Here is a 17,530-nt window from a genome sequence, read left to right as displayed (position 1 = left end):
AAATAATGTTCAAAGTGGCCCCCTATTACACATTTTCAGCAAGCCGAACCTTTTCCCTATGAGAAAATTGGGAAATAAAATGAGTTACCACACAAAAGAGGAGGGAAATCAAAGAGTTCCCTATAGGTCAGTCCATCCTTGCATGCCTGGGGTACAGATCTGACATTCATGCATCTGCTGCCACTGCTTCCAAAATGGGGGTACGCCGGAAATGTATGCTTGTTTATCAAAACCGTATTTCCTTTCGCTAGCAAAGCATGTCGTGCATTGTAAAGCGAGCGTGAGGGAATACATCTGCGAGCATACAGCTCGCCATTACTTACAAGCAATTAAGCTTACAGAAAGAGATATCTTTTCAGTAAGAAGACGTGCTGTATGCAAAATTCCATCAAGACGCAGTAAATGTGTTCACGTTAGCAAATGAGCTTTATGATTGCTCTCAGGTGACAGAAGCTAGCAGCTAGTACGCCTGTGTGCATCACTGAGTAGATGGGCAGCTCGGATCTGACGTGCCCAGACAAACCCTGGTCAAAGTTCATGCCAGATCCCTATCCCTGATGGCAAAAACAAAAGGGAAGAGGACACCTTCTGCCCGAGGCAGAGCCTTTAATCTGTCAGGCAAGAGCAGTCAGCACTTTAGTTGTCAGCTATTCCATGACCAAGCCCGGCAGTATATTGTTGGCTGTTGCTTTTTGATGAATAACTTTTCAAAGTCAGCAGTTCCTTCTGCATTCTCGTTCTATCAGTGCTGGGCTAGTGGCGCAGCTCAGCAAGATAGTGCACCTGGTGCATACTCTCTGTAACCTCAGGGATATAGGCTCCTATTCTGCTACGAACGATTCAGGCTTTCATAAATTGGGTGAGTGAATAAATGCACACACTAGCAACAAACAAAGGGCCATGGCACTCCAGTCGTTGTTATTTGTTTATGGAAGTAGACCCACTTGTGTATAAGAATAAGCCTGAGGGCTTTGGCACTATACAAATAAACATAAAATAGCATATAACTGTGGGTGGAAGAAGTGATGATTGCACTGCATCCCCCTCTTCTGATGTTGTTCTGCAAGGGTTCCATAGAAATCCATTAGTACCCTTTTCCCTTCGTGGAGGGGGTGTCCTCTTGCTGTGATGTCATTGCAGAGAACTATAAAATGCATAATCAACTGCTAAGACATCACACCTGCGGGATATGGCACTTTCTCTGCCAGGTATGTCTTTCTTAATTTTTGGGTTGGAGTGGGCGAGGTAAGTAGGACCTCATATCATTGTATGTTTTGCATAGTGCTCTATTGCCACTGACTCCCTGCAATGATGGGTAGCTTTCAAATATGAGGTGTAGTCCACCTCTGAATTCCAAGTGATGACATAGACAACCCAAACTTCATTCTCATGTCTATCAGATATCCCTTGGAACCAGGCAGTCGCGCATATGCTGTAATTGATAGTCCACCATCTGCAATTCACTAAATTCATTATAATCTATAGACGAAGAAGACTAGAAAATGATGTCCGCTAGAATGACTGCCAACATTTATGCTGAGTAGTCCTCTATATTGGTCATGTATTTAAGCAAAATATCTATATCTACACATAATTTGAGTTGCTATTTTCCTGTTTCGCTGGTTCTCATTTTAACACCAGTTAAAGGATGAATGGACATGAGATCAAAATGTGAATTTAACCTCTTCATAGCATATTAAGCACAGATCTCAGGATCTGACGTTTTAACCAATCAGCCGTCTCTCAATTTAGCCAATGAGAGATCATTTCATTTCTAACAATTAGAAAACGCTCACTGACCAAAAACAATAATTCTCCTATGTTCTTCTTTGCAGCAAAATGTGAACCAGTGTGTCGCCATGGAGGTGTTTGTGTCAGACCCAATAAGTGTTTGTGTAAAAAAGGATATTTGGGGCAGCAGTGTGAAAAAGTGGATAGAAACATCCGGCGAGTGGCGAGGGCGGGCATCCTGGACCAGATCATTGACGTCACATCCTACTTGCTGGATCTAACCACCTACATTGTATAGTGTTCGGAGCCACTGTACTTGGAAAGCCAGCATATTCCACGGGCATTTACTTCGAAACTTCATTTTTAAGACTTTGTTATCCTCCTACAAACTCTTGTGAGTCCAATTAATATTATTAATTTAATTGTAGTTTCTAGTGAAACAATATATATGCATACCCACACACTTACCACAAGTGTCTTTTGCGGAATCTTACCAGATGCTCTATTTTCTTATGAGTCACTTTGTAGTTTACAGCGATTTCTGCGTAAACCACGTCTTCAGAGCGGGCCAATGACGACATAAACGATTATTTGTTGTCAGAAATGCCACATGTTTGATATATGGCCACGGCAGTCGCGCAGACTTCTCAAACAATGCAGTCTTAACTGCCCGATAAGGAGACTTCATGGCATAAGGAGGCAACATGGCGTCATCATCTGCAGCAGAGCTTGCCCAAGCCATCAGACATGATCCAGAACTTTTTGTGTGCATTTTCTAATGATAAGCTTCTGTATGTAAAGGTATGAACCCAGAAGCTTGCCATGCCGGACCTCCTGCCAAACACCACCAGCCTTGACTCAGACAAGGACACATGTGGGCCAATATCAGCTTAACAAAAACAAGGTCCAGAACTTCTCAACCTTGAACTTCATCACCAGTCCTCGTGGATCATCTGCTTGCCGACTTCCGGTATACAATGTTTTATCTCAAGGCACTAGGTTTAGGCTACCTGTTTATTGTACGTTAGCTTCCTTGATCTCTGTGAGTCAAGCTTCCTAGGTCTTTGTCTCCTGAACTTATTTAGCCTGTGCTGGAGTAAAAGCAAACACTCTGTTTTGTATGCAAACGCTTCAAGGCAACAACGAACCGTTTGTTCTTTTTCAGAATGGCCCTAAAAAGCAAAAAAACACTGCCATGTTGGCTCTCTGAACGGTCACTGGCTATGCAGCAATCATTATTCAAGTCCTTTTTTCGGATAAGTCATTCTTGCACCACTGTGTGCTCTTGTGTGCAAGGCTGACCAGAGAACACTATTTATGCGCTTGATACTTAATGGAACTGTGCAGGAAGTTAAACCCCACCACACCCAGCTTATATCCTGTGTCACACACCTCTTCGAAATGAACAATAGTAATTGCTTTGTGTTGCATATAAAGTGCGTGTTCTTCCAAGGAGCATAGTCCCTTGGAATTTGCAACTGTATTGATGCATGTTATGGGCTGGGGGAATTCAATTTTAAAATATTGCACAAATCAACATTTTTCCTGATACTACTGATTTTATTCCATCACATGCCCCTTTGGTAACCGTGACAAAAAACACCTGCCAGCAGGCGCAGAACGGCTACAGTGGCCTAGTGTTCATCAACATTGGCTCGTGCATGAGCAGAGCACTGTCCTCTTTCTAGTTCGATTTACCACAAGCCCTTTTTCGGGTTTTTGGACACAGGGGGATCTAGTACCTGTAGAACGTTTTCCATTCCCTTTGTTCAGCACTAAGCGCATTCCCAAAATACTGCTCCCTGTTTAATTTTGAAAATACAGTCCTAGCTGTAGGCCCTGAAAATTGCTAGTATGCGGTGTTGATTATTTTTCAGCGCCGTGCTCAACGAAACAGACTGAGTGGGGGGTGGGAAACAATGCGCTAGCTCTCTGCATGTACAGGGGTTCTGTGTGACCTCATGCAAAATGGAAATTGGTTGAGAGATTTTTCGCCAGTGTTTGTCAAACAATGGGCTGCATTAAAAAAAAAGTGCATGCATAATCGGCCACAATGTGGGCTCAATTGGCAGCCTATTCAAGGGGCTTCGGATTCAATGAGCATGGAGACCAAATTGCCCTCATACCCCAGCGAAAGGTGGTCCTTTCTAATCAGGCTAGGCCTCGATTGGCTGAGCAGTGTGACAAATCTGGCAGTGAACCCGGCGGCAGCCTGCCTCTGTAGGTTACTGACCAGCCTTTGTCCCCATTGATTTCTGCCTTTAGTCTTTTTGATGAATTCCATTACAAAACGTTTTACAATTTTAAAAAATGTCCTGACAACCATTTTGTAAATTGACCCTAGAATCTAATCTTCCCCTTATTCAACGTGGGTGACACTAACGCAATGTGAGCTTCTTTTGAGCGAGCCAGATGTCTAAATCTGTCAAACAGAGCAGTTTCACAATGCACCGGGCTGCTTAAGGATGCAATAACACAAGGATAAGGGTGCACAGTGTGCTGAGACCTTAGCATGCTGTTGTGTTTGTCGCCAAATTCACATTTTCGGTCACAGTGAAACACTCCGACAGTTCGAATGCAAAATGTACGTTTTTGTAGCCATTTATGCCTTTTCATGGTCCTGTTTTAGCCATTTTCTTTTTTAATCCTGCCTTCAAATCATTTCACAAGTCTGCTCATGTATGTTTCATGTACTAGGCCTGCACCCCTATGGGGTTTGTGCATTTATCAATGAAATGCTGATAGCTCCAGACATCACAGAAGCCTAGGGTAGTGCCAAACAAAATAATGTGTGTTGCATTGCATGATGGCGAACGCAGGTGAGTCACCTGGAATGCATTTCACAACACACAAGTGAGTTGTATGTGATGTTCCAAAGACATTTCGTTGCTGTTGAATTAACAATCGGACATGCACTGATGGAGACTCCATCTAACTAATACTGCCCAAGCCAGTGACAATGTGAAGTCGTCCACATACAGCCACGCCATGAAACATCATAAACACATGTATAGAAGCATAAGGAACAAACTGTATAGGATGAGCTATTCTTCCTTTTTGTAAGAGGAGGATTCTTGCTCTGACAAGTGACATAGGCACTAGTAATGGAATCCACCCATATCATTGCCACCACTGCATCCAGCAGCGAAAGCAAATCAAGATGATCTTTTCCCCTGACTCCTATGCTACAGATCTACATATACACACCACTTTGTTCCAAACAGCAACAACAAATTCACCGCTTAGATTTTTAAAAAAATATAATTTGACATAATGCATAATTTGTTGTAGCATCTCTGGTCGCATCAGTCATTGCTCTATGAAAATGGCGTCAGCATTCATCACACGATCGAACATTATATAAGTATCTTGGAAGATTTTTACCCTGCAATACATTAGTCTATCATTGCAAATGGTTAATGTACAGACCAGATTTAAATGTTAATCCAGAGTGTGGCAGGTTTCTAGTTTCAATGCCTGTGCAGAGGCTTCCTTTGGGATCTTAATTGCACCCCCGGAGGTTACTGAGTGACAAAATCATGTGGATTCTGTAATACCACTGGAACCATTAAGGACATAGCACACTCCAAGCATATTATAAATATAAAGAACCTAATTATCAAAGATTTGCACTGCAGTAAATAAAGAGATCCTCAGGAGCATCTCAGATCTGCACCTGATCCCCCTATACCCGACTCAGAAATCCCCGAAGTACAGCAAATCTGGAGGTGCCTGGAGCATTAAAAAGATGTGCTCCTGTGCACCCCACAGAGGACGCTGCCATCTCCACCTATCCTCCACTTATAGGCTTTGTGAATCAATTATAAGGTAACAGGAGCAAATCGGGATGCTCACAGGAATCTCCTGATTTGCACCAATGAAAATCTTTGGTCACAGTCCCACAGTCCTTTAAACAATACCCTTAATTAATCTATGAACATTTGCATTCTTTTCAATTATGCCTACCTCAGGAGGACTAATATTCCGGTCAGTTTAGTATAGATGTTTGTATCAGACACTGTAGCTATCACTCCCATCGAGGTTAGAAACCCCATTAGTAACCAGACATGTATGTTCTAGCATGCCACACCAGTACATGCTATCCCTTTAATACACATAAAGGGAGCATAGCATTACAGAAAACGACCTTATAAAAGTTGAAGGAGCTGGATAATATTCTTTTACTGTTATGTATATTCAGTCTTTGTGTCTCCTGATAGAATGTCACCCCAAAAACCCCCCCGCCCTGCAGTCGATACTCAGAAGGAATATGCATTGGCAATGCCTGTGCAGAACGGATCAACTTGTGGGAGTCAGAAAATTATCAACACTGAAAGGTGCTACTCACATTTAGTCGAACGCATAAGCAGTGGATCTTCCTTGCCACATCATGTCTTTGTTACACTAGTTCCCGATGAAATGTCCAGTTGATCAATTAGCAAATGGCTTCTACTTGATCCATTTGTAGCCTGTGGGGTTTGGGGATTTGCGAAACCTATTGACAGTGAAGCTTATGAGAGAACATCTACAGGTTAAGTAAAAACATCAACACAAAATAACACACACTAATGAAACATACTTCTTAAAAACAGTTGAAAGACCCAACAGGCACCAACAATAATTTCCTCCCAGATTAATATAAAAGGTCACATAGAAAAACTGGCATCTATCTTTCTGTCTGCCTGCCTCTGTCTGTTTAATTACTGGTTCCTATAGTTCTTGCCGCATTCTGACATCCAAGGGCCTGATTTTCAAAGCGTTTTCCAATGGGATTGCACCATTATAAAACGCTCCTGTGAATCAGGCCCTTAATGCTGTAGCCGCCCAATGGGAATTGTTCCAGCTCACTGTGAATTATTGTGTGCCATAACTTTCATTTGTCCTCTTATGTTCATTAGATGGAAGGCCTTGTCTTGGCTGAAAGTGAGCTTTTATGAGCCCTTCCGTGCACTATAGCAACCACTGTAAAATAAATACTTAATATACTTCTGCATGATTGGTCCTAACATGTCTTCCACCACAGTTTGTGCAGCATGTGCCTAGATAATATCAATGCTGTTGTCTGGTATATCCCTTAAAGTTATGGCCACTGTAATGATAGACCACTATCATTGCCACAGGCTTGAGGGGCCTGTGGCAATGTTAACTAGCTAATATCCACAAGCTGACCAGGTTGTGACATTGACTGGACCCTAAAGTCCAAAATAGTATAGTATTACCTTTACACACAGAGCCTCCCTGGACCTAGTCAGTTGTTGTTGAACCATTAGCTGTGCCTTGTGCTGGGTGTTTTTTTTCTCGTGTTCCTGTACCCAGACTTTTCTAGGTCTAACAGCGCACAACCTGGCTGCTACTGTCCATTTCTCCGTTGTGAGAAAAGGGCAGCCTATACCAAAGACTACCAACAGGGCATCTCCGTATCAGAAAGCAAAGTCACTAAAACACGTATTAGGGCAAAACCTATGCACCCTATGCGTTGATCTGTGTGTGTGTCTATGACACTGACGAAAAGCATGTTACTTTAGATGACTAAGGCTAATGTTACAGCTCTGCCAACAGTGGCCTACCCCTTATGGCCAGCAGGAAATGTTTTTGCCAAAGTAGCTCGTTCTCTCTAAAACCCATTCGAAAAGTATTAGAATGCTATCATTCCTTCCCGGTCCATACGGAAGGGTGTTTGAATTTGCTCAAAATGTTGCATTAATTGTGGAAACAATAGAATTCTAATTTTGGTTTTAAGTTGCTGCCTGCAGAACAGTGAAACTCATTTCTGTTTTTCATGACCTACCTTCGTATAATTTGTCAAGCACACGCATTTGGCGGTCCCTCAATCGCGGTAAATTTCTCTAACCTAAAAATGTTTTTTTTGTGGGTCTAAGTTATTTACTTAGAAGCTAGCCTTGGTTCCCTATGCTGCAGTAATTGGCGCAGCAGCCGGTCACCCATTCCTTTGTAACAACAGTTGGAATGTGGTTAGAGGCTGAACTAGCCAGGACAAGTTAGGCAGGTATGTTTATTAGGGTCAAATGAAACGTGAATGTCGTTTCTTTTCTATTTCAACACCCATGTTTCTCCACACTCAGAAAAGGTGTGCAAATGTTTTAGCCCCACAGAGAAAAACGACAGATCCTGCCTGTGGTGAAGGCAGCATATTGTTTTAAGGTTCCTGTAGAATCCACAAGAAAAGCTCTCCAGAAAAGGGGAGCGGATACAGCAGAAGAGGGAATATTCTTTGGTGAGCATTATGAGTGACAAAAAACACCACGCATGCAATGTGCAATTTGCTCCTACTTCATTTGGCGCATGCAAATGACCCTGATTCAGAAGACACAGGTCCCTGAAAGGAAGATGCAACATAGTAATGGGAAAAGCAATATTTCACCCTTTTTAAAATTCTAAACCTATACTTCACCCTTTTTAAAATTCAAAACCTATTTAACAACTTTAGGGTAATGAAGGACTTCATAGAATGTTTTTCCAAAACGGTCAGTGTGTTCCTGCTCTTCTACCTGGGTCCCAAATCTGACTTGCACCAGGCTGGTACAACGGCATATCGCTACAGGAGTAAGTCATCTGCCTGCCCTACGTGTCAAGACTCCCAATCTGTGTATGTGTTCTTCCTTTGCACTGCCTAGCCGATGCCGCTCTTCCACACACAAGTTGTGCACATGCAAAAGGCCTGTTTGTTGTTATGTGAGCCAAGTGCCATTTGCACAGACACTACATGCTGCCATACATGCTTTACAAACGTTGCCTTCTGTGCAATCCCCAGTCTGGAAATGCAAAGCACCATGTGTTAAAAAAGTACCACGTCTGCATGGCGTTGCCGTTTTGTGGTGAACAACCACTTGGAAGTTCAGGAAGTGATGGAAATGACAGGTAGGGATGGAATGAGATATGTTTGGATAAAGGGAGAAGTCTGAGCTGGGAAAGCAAAGAGAAAAGCAGCACACAGAACGTTGACCTTGGAACTAATATAAATATGAAAAACGGAAAGACATTGATAAGAGGATAGATAGTGTGGTGTGCCTTGAAATAAAAGTATGTCAGAATCTGATAGACCTAACCTTGTATATATGATTTAGAGTGTGTAGTTAATAAATCACATAATTGAATTGCTGGACATTTCATCCCATTTAGAGATAAGCAGTAATGAGGTAGAACTGCAGTGATCAATGACTCCATTTTCTGTAGCATACTAAACCGATAACCAGGCCCATAGTATTGAAAGGAAGCGATTGAATGTCAGGTAAAGCAATTAAAAGTGATCACACCTGACTCCCAATTTAAATATAGGGCTACAGCCATTCTTTATCGTACTACTTGTATTTTACTCCTTTGTCTGAACTCTGTCTTTGACCTCGCGGCAGGTGGTGTTTGAAAAATGCCTACGTCCCATGTGCCAGATGAAATATCCCATGTGCCAGATGAAATAGTGTAACCGATAAAAACTTTGATGAGCAAAGCTACCACAAGGGTGTGGCAAAAGGGCCTTATTGTTGTCTAAGAAATGTTCATAGAATTGGGCATGCATTCAAACATTTTCCAATTCGTTTCTTAAAAAGGGAGTTCATCTTGGGCTTTGTATGTAACCACTGCTACATAAAGATACCAATTTCAACAAGCACACTCTGTGTGTGAGGGGAGCTCTCAGTATAATGCATATGAACATGTATGGTGTGAAAAGCAGAATAGTTATGTATTTATGAAGTTGTAAATGCATAGAATTGGATTTATTTTTATCTGTGGTTTTTTATTCTTACACAAAGGACATTTTACGTCTATAATTTCTTTATTTTTAATTTAATATATTTTATATAAACGAATGGATAAAGTTCTGGTTGCATCGGCGGCCTGCTGTGTCTCTTGAAATGATATAATACACAATACTTTAGGCTGTGATCTAAGCAAACTACTTTGTGTGTACGTTTTAGAAATTGTTTTCATGTTGTATTAATTACTCGCTATGACGCAATGTCCAATGAACATTCGTAAATCTGAAGAAGTTGCATGAAATATGTAACTTGAAGTACGGTGTGGGGCAAATCCAGATAGTGAATTTAAGCCTGTAGCTTTTACAAAACAGGATAACAGAATATTCATGAAAGGCGCTCCGAATTCAGAAAGTATTCAGTCCAATCTAATGGTTTGTGAAATGTGACTTCAAAAGCTGCTAATGCTATAGGTGCTCAATATATATTTGTATATAACCACCCTTTCGTAAAATTAAACGCAAATCAAATAACAGTTCTGAATAGGGTAATAAACTCTTGTTAAATACACATGTTCTTTTCAGACTGTGATGAAAAACCTGTATATTTTTCTGGTGAGAACTGGCAACCATTTCTTTAGGCTCTATGTCCTTAAACATTCTCAAGGACAGAGTTAAAAAAAATCATACGTTTTCCTTTCTAATAGAAATAATGCCATAAGAGCCAATAGGCCCTATTTGTAGCACAACATATTTGCCAGGAGAAAAACCCAGAATAATTGGGGGGTTGAAAGAACACAGAGGCTGATTCACAAAGATTTTTTTCTTTAGCGGAAGTCGTGCTTGTTGTAACTTACACCAATGAAAAGTCAGATAGCTGACCACAAACAGGATTCACCAAGCAATTAGGTGTACCTTTCTACTGTTGAAAACAAAAGTGTAGCGGCACCTGATTCCCCAAAACGCCCCACTTTGACCAGTATTGGTGGCAGGACTTGGCATAACCTAACTTGGCAGTTAGCTTGGGCCATGGCAAAGAGAGACAAAATGGAAACTCATGTTTTAAAGCATTTTCCCCTTAATGCATAATACTTTGACACTTCATGTTGTCTTATTTTACACATCCCAAGCATTGTATTACTGTCACACCTCAAATGCCGCACTCATTTATGCATAGCACTTCCAGGTGGTTTTTACGTGTGTTCACAAAAGTTTTTACAACAACATTCTAACGTGTGTTAATAGATGTTAAGTTACACTTTTGTGGACATGCACCTATCTCCCATTCATATGCACGTTTGACACACCCAGAAATCCCAGACTGCTTGTGGGATGGCTACTTTTGTTGGTTACTATTACCTTTCAAATGCATCGGGCTATGCTCACGTGCTTAACATTATGCCAAATGCAAACCTGATCAGCTGCCTTAAAATGTTAGTGACTAGGCATAACTAATTCTGGTATAATTTACTATTTTATCCAGTCGTAAGCTTCACTTATTCTTGGAAGCAACTACAGAATCTATCCTATAAAGTGCCCCCCCTTCCTTACTTGCCATAGAAATCTTCTGTTGACATGATTTACAGTGGGCACTAAGTAGGGGTGATTTCTATGTTTTGCGAACCCCGAGATGGCAATAAAGGACCCAAACTCAGCAAAAATAGGATTTTAAATTGTAGGTCATAACATGAAAACAGTGTGCATCATCTGTTAAAAAGAGATATAAAGCAGAGTTGAAAAAATGCAAAATGATCCCAGGAGGACAGGGCTGTTTTTTTCTTTCAGTCTTGAAGTGCTTATGCATTTCTGATCCGAATGTTTCAGGTCTCATGCTGGAGCAGGAAGTGGCTGGGTATATTTGTTTTAAGTTTGAGTTTGTGGGGCCTCATTACAGAAATTTAAGCATAAGGGTCATATCTCAAGTGAACCCATATCCTCAAAAATTACCAGTGAGAATGAATTCCACGAATCAAGGTTTATTGGCGGCAAATACCAAATATACAAAATAGGAGTAATTGTTTGCAAGATAATAGTAGTGTAACAATAATGTTGTTTTAGATGTAAACAGCTAAGGAACGCATATGATGTAGGGAGGTGGCACCTTTACTCCAGTATGAATGAGGATGCAGTGTCTGTCCTAAAATCTTTGAAACAGTGCTTGTTGGCTACCTCACAAAGCCGTAGAACAATGTATTTTTGTAAGAAAATGCTAGCCAGCTTTCCCTATCATTGATGGAGCAACCGTGACCCTAAATCTGCTACTACTGTTTGAACATGAAAACTGAAAGTAAAAAAACTGAGAGTGGCTTCAAACAACAGTTGTCAGTATAATGGCTTACACAGTTCATACACCTGCTCCAGAAATAATTGTGTAAGCCTAGGCTGGCATCTCAGCATGCTGACCCATCATAATTTGATTAATTTGTTTAGGAAAACATTAACATTTACTATCAACATGCTTTCATAAATGTCCATGGCCTTCTGAGGGAATAATAGTACAAGGGGTACTCAAAGTTTTGTCAAAGGCCCCCCTGGTTCAATCATTAACAACGTTAGGCTTGCCTAATAAGTTGTGTCAATTTGGGAATGTTGTGTGTAAAAAGCACAACATCTCTCTAGCCTGTGTTGACAGGAAAAAAAAAGTATGCAAGGGAACCCCCTAAAAAAGCACCTCTCCCGTCACATCATTGTGCGCGTAATGTGCCTGAATTATGACAAGGGAGGGTTCTCTTTTAACCGATATTGTTGGAATTGCTGAAAACATACAATATAATTACTAGAAGAAAACAATAGAAACCCTATCTAATTAACAAATCTGTGGTCTCTTGCTATTTTTTAAAGTTGTAAATAAATGATTGTTCGCTATTTCTTTTTAGAGTTGTAAATAAATGCTTACAGTAAGAATCTATACGCACACATTTGTATGTGGCCTAAAACCTGGATATACTTAGAAAAAGTGAATGCCCATCAGATTCTAGTGACACCCACATTCTCTAAGACAATGACACCTTACATTTGTGAACAAACTCAGGGCCCCACCAAAACTCAGGGTCTTGACATTTATGGCAATAGAACACCCAGACTGAAATGTAATTTTGCATTCCACCCCAAGCACGCTCACCTATAATGTTAGGACACTGTATTGTTTCCGCCAAAACAGGAAGACCTAGGTCAAGTAGGTTGCAGAACAGAAAAAATTGCCTTCCATCTCCTGAGAAGCCCATTACTTTGCTTGTAGTGGGACAAGTAGAGGGCCACGCTGATCTACCAGATAAAAATGCACTGAGCATCTGCAAAGAGCCATAATACACATTAAAACAACTCACAGATTATTTCTTTGCCAAGCTTCTCCTTTCAAGGATGCTGTCTTGTGCCATTAATATATGTTATTTCTGACATTAGAAACTACGTAATAAACGTAGGCGAATGAAACAAATTGTGCGAAAAACCACCTGTATTTCCTGGGTGCAGCATCATTCAAGGGTACCGGGTGGTCCAATCCTTTATTGCCACTTTGGGATTCTAGAGTCCTTTACAACCACTCAGCCTGTGGCCCTGGGGCTTATTATTTCACCAGCAGCTGTCAATAGTACTGTGGATATATATCCCTCTGAGTTTTAAATTCTATTCTGGCAATTAGGCTTACACTGCCTTTTTGTAACTGTGCCCATTGCCAGTGATGACTTAGCAGGGAGAACAAATGCTCTGTATAGATGCCTGCAATAGTTCCCCCTATTTTCCAAATATTCCTGTAAAGAATAGCTTTTATCCAAGGATCCGGATGGGGAAATTTGAAACTGTTTCTACCATGCACACTGTCTATCAATACTGTTTTGACTGTATATTCTTTCTTTTATTTTATGGTGCAAAGTCTTCTAATGTTCGTAATTTTCTCTGTCAAACCGGGATAATAATTTATCACAGAAATATACTGCCTACAATGCCTTATAAATGAATACAATGGCTAGAAATGTACGAATGTTAGATCCCATAGGATTTGATTGGGTTGGACATTCTTCAAAGCCTTATCAATGAACTGTTTGTAAAGTTTTATTTTATTTCGCGGATCTCATGGTTTCTATTCACACATGTAAAATAGTTTTTCAACAATATGTCTAAATTAAATTTCTGGCCTTGTATTTATAAATGTGTAGCACTTACTGTGGATTTTTTAAATATTTGCAAAAAATATGGTTGTTAAGTATAGACTAAATATGTTTGAAATTGGTCTGCATAAGATATTAAAAGCATTGTTTTTACCATGTTTTCAGTGTTTCACATTCATTTATTTATCACAAATGGCCATGCAAAGAGAAAATGTACAGAACGTGGTGTATTAGATATGGCTTTGCTCATTGGTCTACTGAAGCGTGAAGAATGGTGCAATACTTTGGAAAGAAGGATGGCTTTTCCAATAAAACAAACATGTACAATGAATAAAAAAGTGCATTTCAACATTACCAACGCAAGATTGACATTTTGCGGGTGTAAACATTATATTGTACTTTCTGCTCTCAGACCCCTTCTTTTGCTACATTAAAAGTAGCCTCATCTCATAATATTTTGTTAGGCAGAATCACATGCAGTACCCTTTTGGAACACTACACACAATTAAGACTACTAGTGTAATTACAATTTCACCTTTGGTACAAGCCTGTACTACACAGTAATGTGGTAGCAGTGGCTGAGCAGCCAGACTTATCTCAAGAGTAAAGTGAGCAGTACAAGAGGTTAAACAAAGGAGCAGCAATCACAGTGGTTCAAACAAACACGTACTCAAGGTTTCTTGGTAAAAGAATATACATTTATTTACACAGTCAGTTGGAAAACATTCCAATAGTAAGTGCAGCTCAATATCACAATTTAGTATACTACAATACACAACCAATCAGTTTCTGGACAAGTTCAGCTCCCCTGAAGTGGGAGCAAAATGGCAATTAAGTTACTTTAAAAAGGGGTAAAAAGACAAGGTTAAAAGAATTAAAGCACAAATACTTTCAGAGGTAGGGCAAACGGTTGCACAACACTACAACCAGCAATTCAATTCAATAGTCCTGGCCAAAGTCAATGGTTCAGAGTCTTGGATAGGATAGCACAGTTCTGGTTAAGTCTTTGCCACGTTTTTAGAAGAAGTTGGTCAGAGGAAAAGTTATATGTCGGTTTAGGGAAGGACAAGCCTTCAAAGTTGGGAAAGTTTCACAAACATTTACCGCGACAGGAAGGATTTCTTGACCGCACTTGTACAGTACCTTTAAAATGAAGAAGAGCTGTAGCTGAGGCAGTTGGTCCTGGCAGTTCCTGCAGATCTCGCTTTTCCACGCGCTTCATTCGTGGGGACAAGGAGGACGTCGGGAGGTTCATACACTGCCCAGGGAAGAGGCCACAAGCTTGGCAAAACGTGGGTTTATTTATTTATTTATATTTATATAGTGCGCAGACAGCCCATGGGCATTGAGGCGCTGTTACTTGCAAGAGCTTAGTTACAAAGGTACAGGTAAGGTGTGAGTGCCTTAAAGACCACAAACTGGTATCCTTCTCACTGGCTATCCGGTTTTCAACAGCACTCTGAAGAAAATTCGACCAGTATAGAGACAGTGTCCAGGTGACCTGCGAGTTGGTTGTTCCCACCAAACTCAAGGGAAGAAGTTAACCATGAAGGGCTTCTCTGTCGATGGAGTTTCAGGCAATTTGGACCTGCAGCAGGGCTTCACCGGTGGACCAGGAGTTGCAGGAGTCATCTTCCTTCAGCTCGTCTTAGGTTCTTTCGTTCCAGTGGTCGACTCTCCTTTCCAAGTCCCAGAGGCTTGCTTTTAAACAGTTTTCCCCCATTCATTCCAGCCTAGCTGTCACTCACCCAGCAGGGTGGCTGGCCTTGCCAGACAGCCAGTCGGCCCATCACGCCAGAGTGCATTCAGGTCTCCTAGGAGACTAAGCAAAGTGAGTTTCGGGCACCTCCCTCACATCCTGTCCACCCCAGACACTCAGGCACCAGAGGAGGGCTTCAGCACTGAAGCCCGCCAAAGGCCAACAAACAAAGGGACCAAACCTGGTTTGGCACGCACAGACAAACACTAGAAGGACCTTTCCAAAAAGAAACAGTGAAAAAAGTTCACCGGAGTCTGTTTTTACAGTTAGGTCTTGGGCGCCATATTGGAAAACATGGCTGCCCCGATTTTTAGCTACCGGTGTTCGCGGTCGGGAAAAATCATGGAAGTTTGTTCTAAACCAATGCCACCAGCCATTTCAAGAGGGAAAGGGTAACATTTGACTGTTACATGAGTGTTTAGACACAGGGGATGCTAGGCAACCCCTCCAGCAGTCTATAGGAAGATAGTGTGTGCTGGGTCTGTGCATTTAAAAAGACTAGTAAAATCAATTTATTTTTACATGCTCTGGGAGACAGTAGTCAGTCCCAGAGAAGGTATTTAAACCTTGGGAAGTATGAAAGACATCCCTGTGCCACTGCACTGAAGGTGTTGTTTGACACACAAGAAAAAGATGATGCCTATGGAATTGTTTTAAAACTCCATATCCAAAGAACACAAAAGTAAAACACACATCAAAATACATGAAAGAGTGGCAAAAAAGGCTCACACTCTTTCCAGGTAAAAAATAAAATCCTAGAAATCCAGCAAAGTGGTTGGGGGTCTCAAAAGGTAAGGGAAATTAGCTCATTCTTGAGAATTCTCCCTAACATATTTACAACAAGAAATCAATCAGAATTATTGTACAGGAACACACAAATAATTTAAGCGTATTATCCACACCTTACATTATTCACTGAAAACAATTAAGACACTACATGCAAAGTAGCAGCTACATCGCTTAAAGATCGTGGGAGATTACATATTTGGGCATCTGTAGTGTAGAATATGGCAATTGCAATTTTCTACACTGGGCCACAAAGTATGGTTTGTGGTTTGACCGCAGGCTATAACGATGGTGTGGAAATGTCAAAGTGAATTAAATAGAAAAATCAATCACGGTAGCATCAAAGATGAAAAACATAACTTGTGTAACTAAAAGAGAAAATATAACAAAGTTACTTAAATGAACAGGAAAAGAGTATAAAGTGATGGCTTAAAGGATTGCACTATTTCTCCCCACTTCAAAATCTTTTTAAATGGGAAAGGGCACCTTTGAAGTTGGAGAAAGACAAGACTTTGATCCAAAGTCGAAAGACTAAATATCTTGAAAGAAGATGTCAGGGAAATCTCGAGTAAGAATTGTTACTGGTAAATTATGCATGCTTGAAGCCTTTTCATCCAAACTGTTGATGTGAAATGCCAATACAAGGGGATTATGTAGCATAAACCTACTGAGAGCTTTTAGCACGTTACTGCCAAGAGGTGGCATACTTGGCATCCTGCTTCACCCCTAACTCCCTTGAGTATTATTTCACTCCCTCCACAGCACCCAATAGGAAGAAATATATTCATGGTGCCCCTCCCTCTCTTTCACATGCTTCATATGCCCTCTTGTCCCCTCACCTCAAAAAGCAAAACATATCTTGCACCCTGCCACTCACACCCAACACCCACTGTGATGAATCAACTTCCGGGTGTACCAGTGGTCCATGTGTGAATATCGGTTTCTAAACCATCAATCAGCCCACACCTATAATAGACCAGTAGGGATCTGAACAGATTGGAATAACAAGCAAATTATAAACCTTTTTGTCCAATTTTAGCAACTTGGATGGAACAGCAGTCTTATCTCCGAAAGGTCGTGTATCGTTGATTAGTTGCAACACAGCAAAAATATTATTACCCAATGATAATAGGGACTGTCCAGTCAAGGTTGTAGTAAGCATACTTACTTCAGTTACATCACAACAGACAGTTCTAATAATACTACAAAATACAACCGACCCTGTAAACGAATGCAGAGGACATACAGTTTCAAAGAAGGAAAAGGGCTGCAATCTGGATACTGACAGGAGGATTATCGGTATGGTTAATAACCACAACGGTTCAAGGTTTCTTGGCTTTAGCATGAAGGGAGCAATGGCTCTTAAAATGTCTGTAGGGGACTTTGGGGAAGGACCAGGGCGACAGAACCAGAATGTGCCCTGTGCGATAGATGTTC

The 17,530-nt window shown here is 40.9% G+C and overlaps 1 protein-coding gene across 1 annotated transcript in view; it reads left to right on the top strand.

Annotated features, from left to right (window-relative positions):
• Window positions 1-13,706, top strand: part of HHIP (hedgehog interacting protein) — a 272,593-nt gene extending 258,887 nt beyond the window's left edge. Inside the window, exon 13 of the mRNA XM_069631219.1 lies at window positions 1,836-13,706. Within this exon, the coding sequence (XP_069487320.1) occupies window positions 1,836-2,029 (194 nt within the window). The 3' untranslated portion in view covers window positions 2,030-13,706. The remainder of the gene's footprint in view (window positions 1-1,835) is intronic.
• The last annotated feature ends 3,824 nt before the right edge of the window (window positions 13,707-17,530 follow it).

This window comes from Ambystoma mexicanum, chromosome 6q (assembly GCF_040938575.1).
Source record: "Ambystoma mexicanum isolate Mex_15411 chromosome 6q, UKY_AmexF1_1, whole genome shotgun sequence".
Taxonomy (NCBI): domain Eukaryota; kingdom Metazoa; phylum Chordata; class Amphibia; order Caudata; family Ambystomatidae; genus Ambystoma; species Ambystoma mexicanum.
The sequence above is the reverse complement of the archived record's forward strand: the minus strand, read 5'-3'. Positions and strand labels throughout refer to the sequence as shown.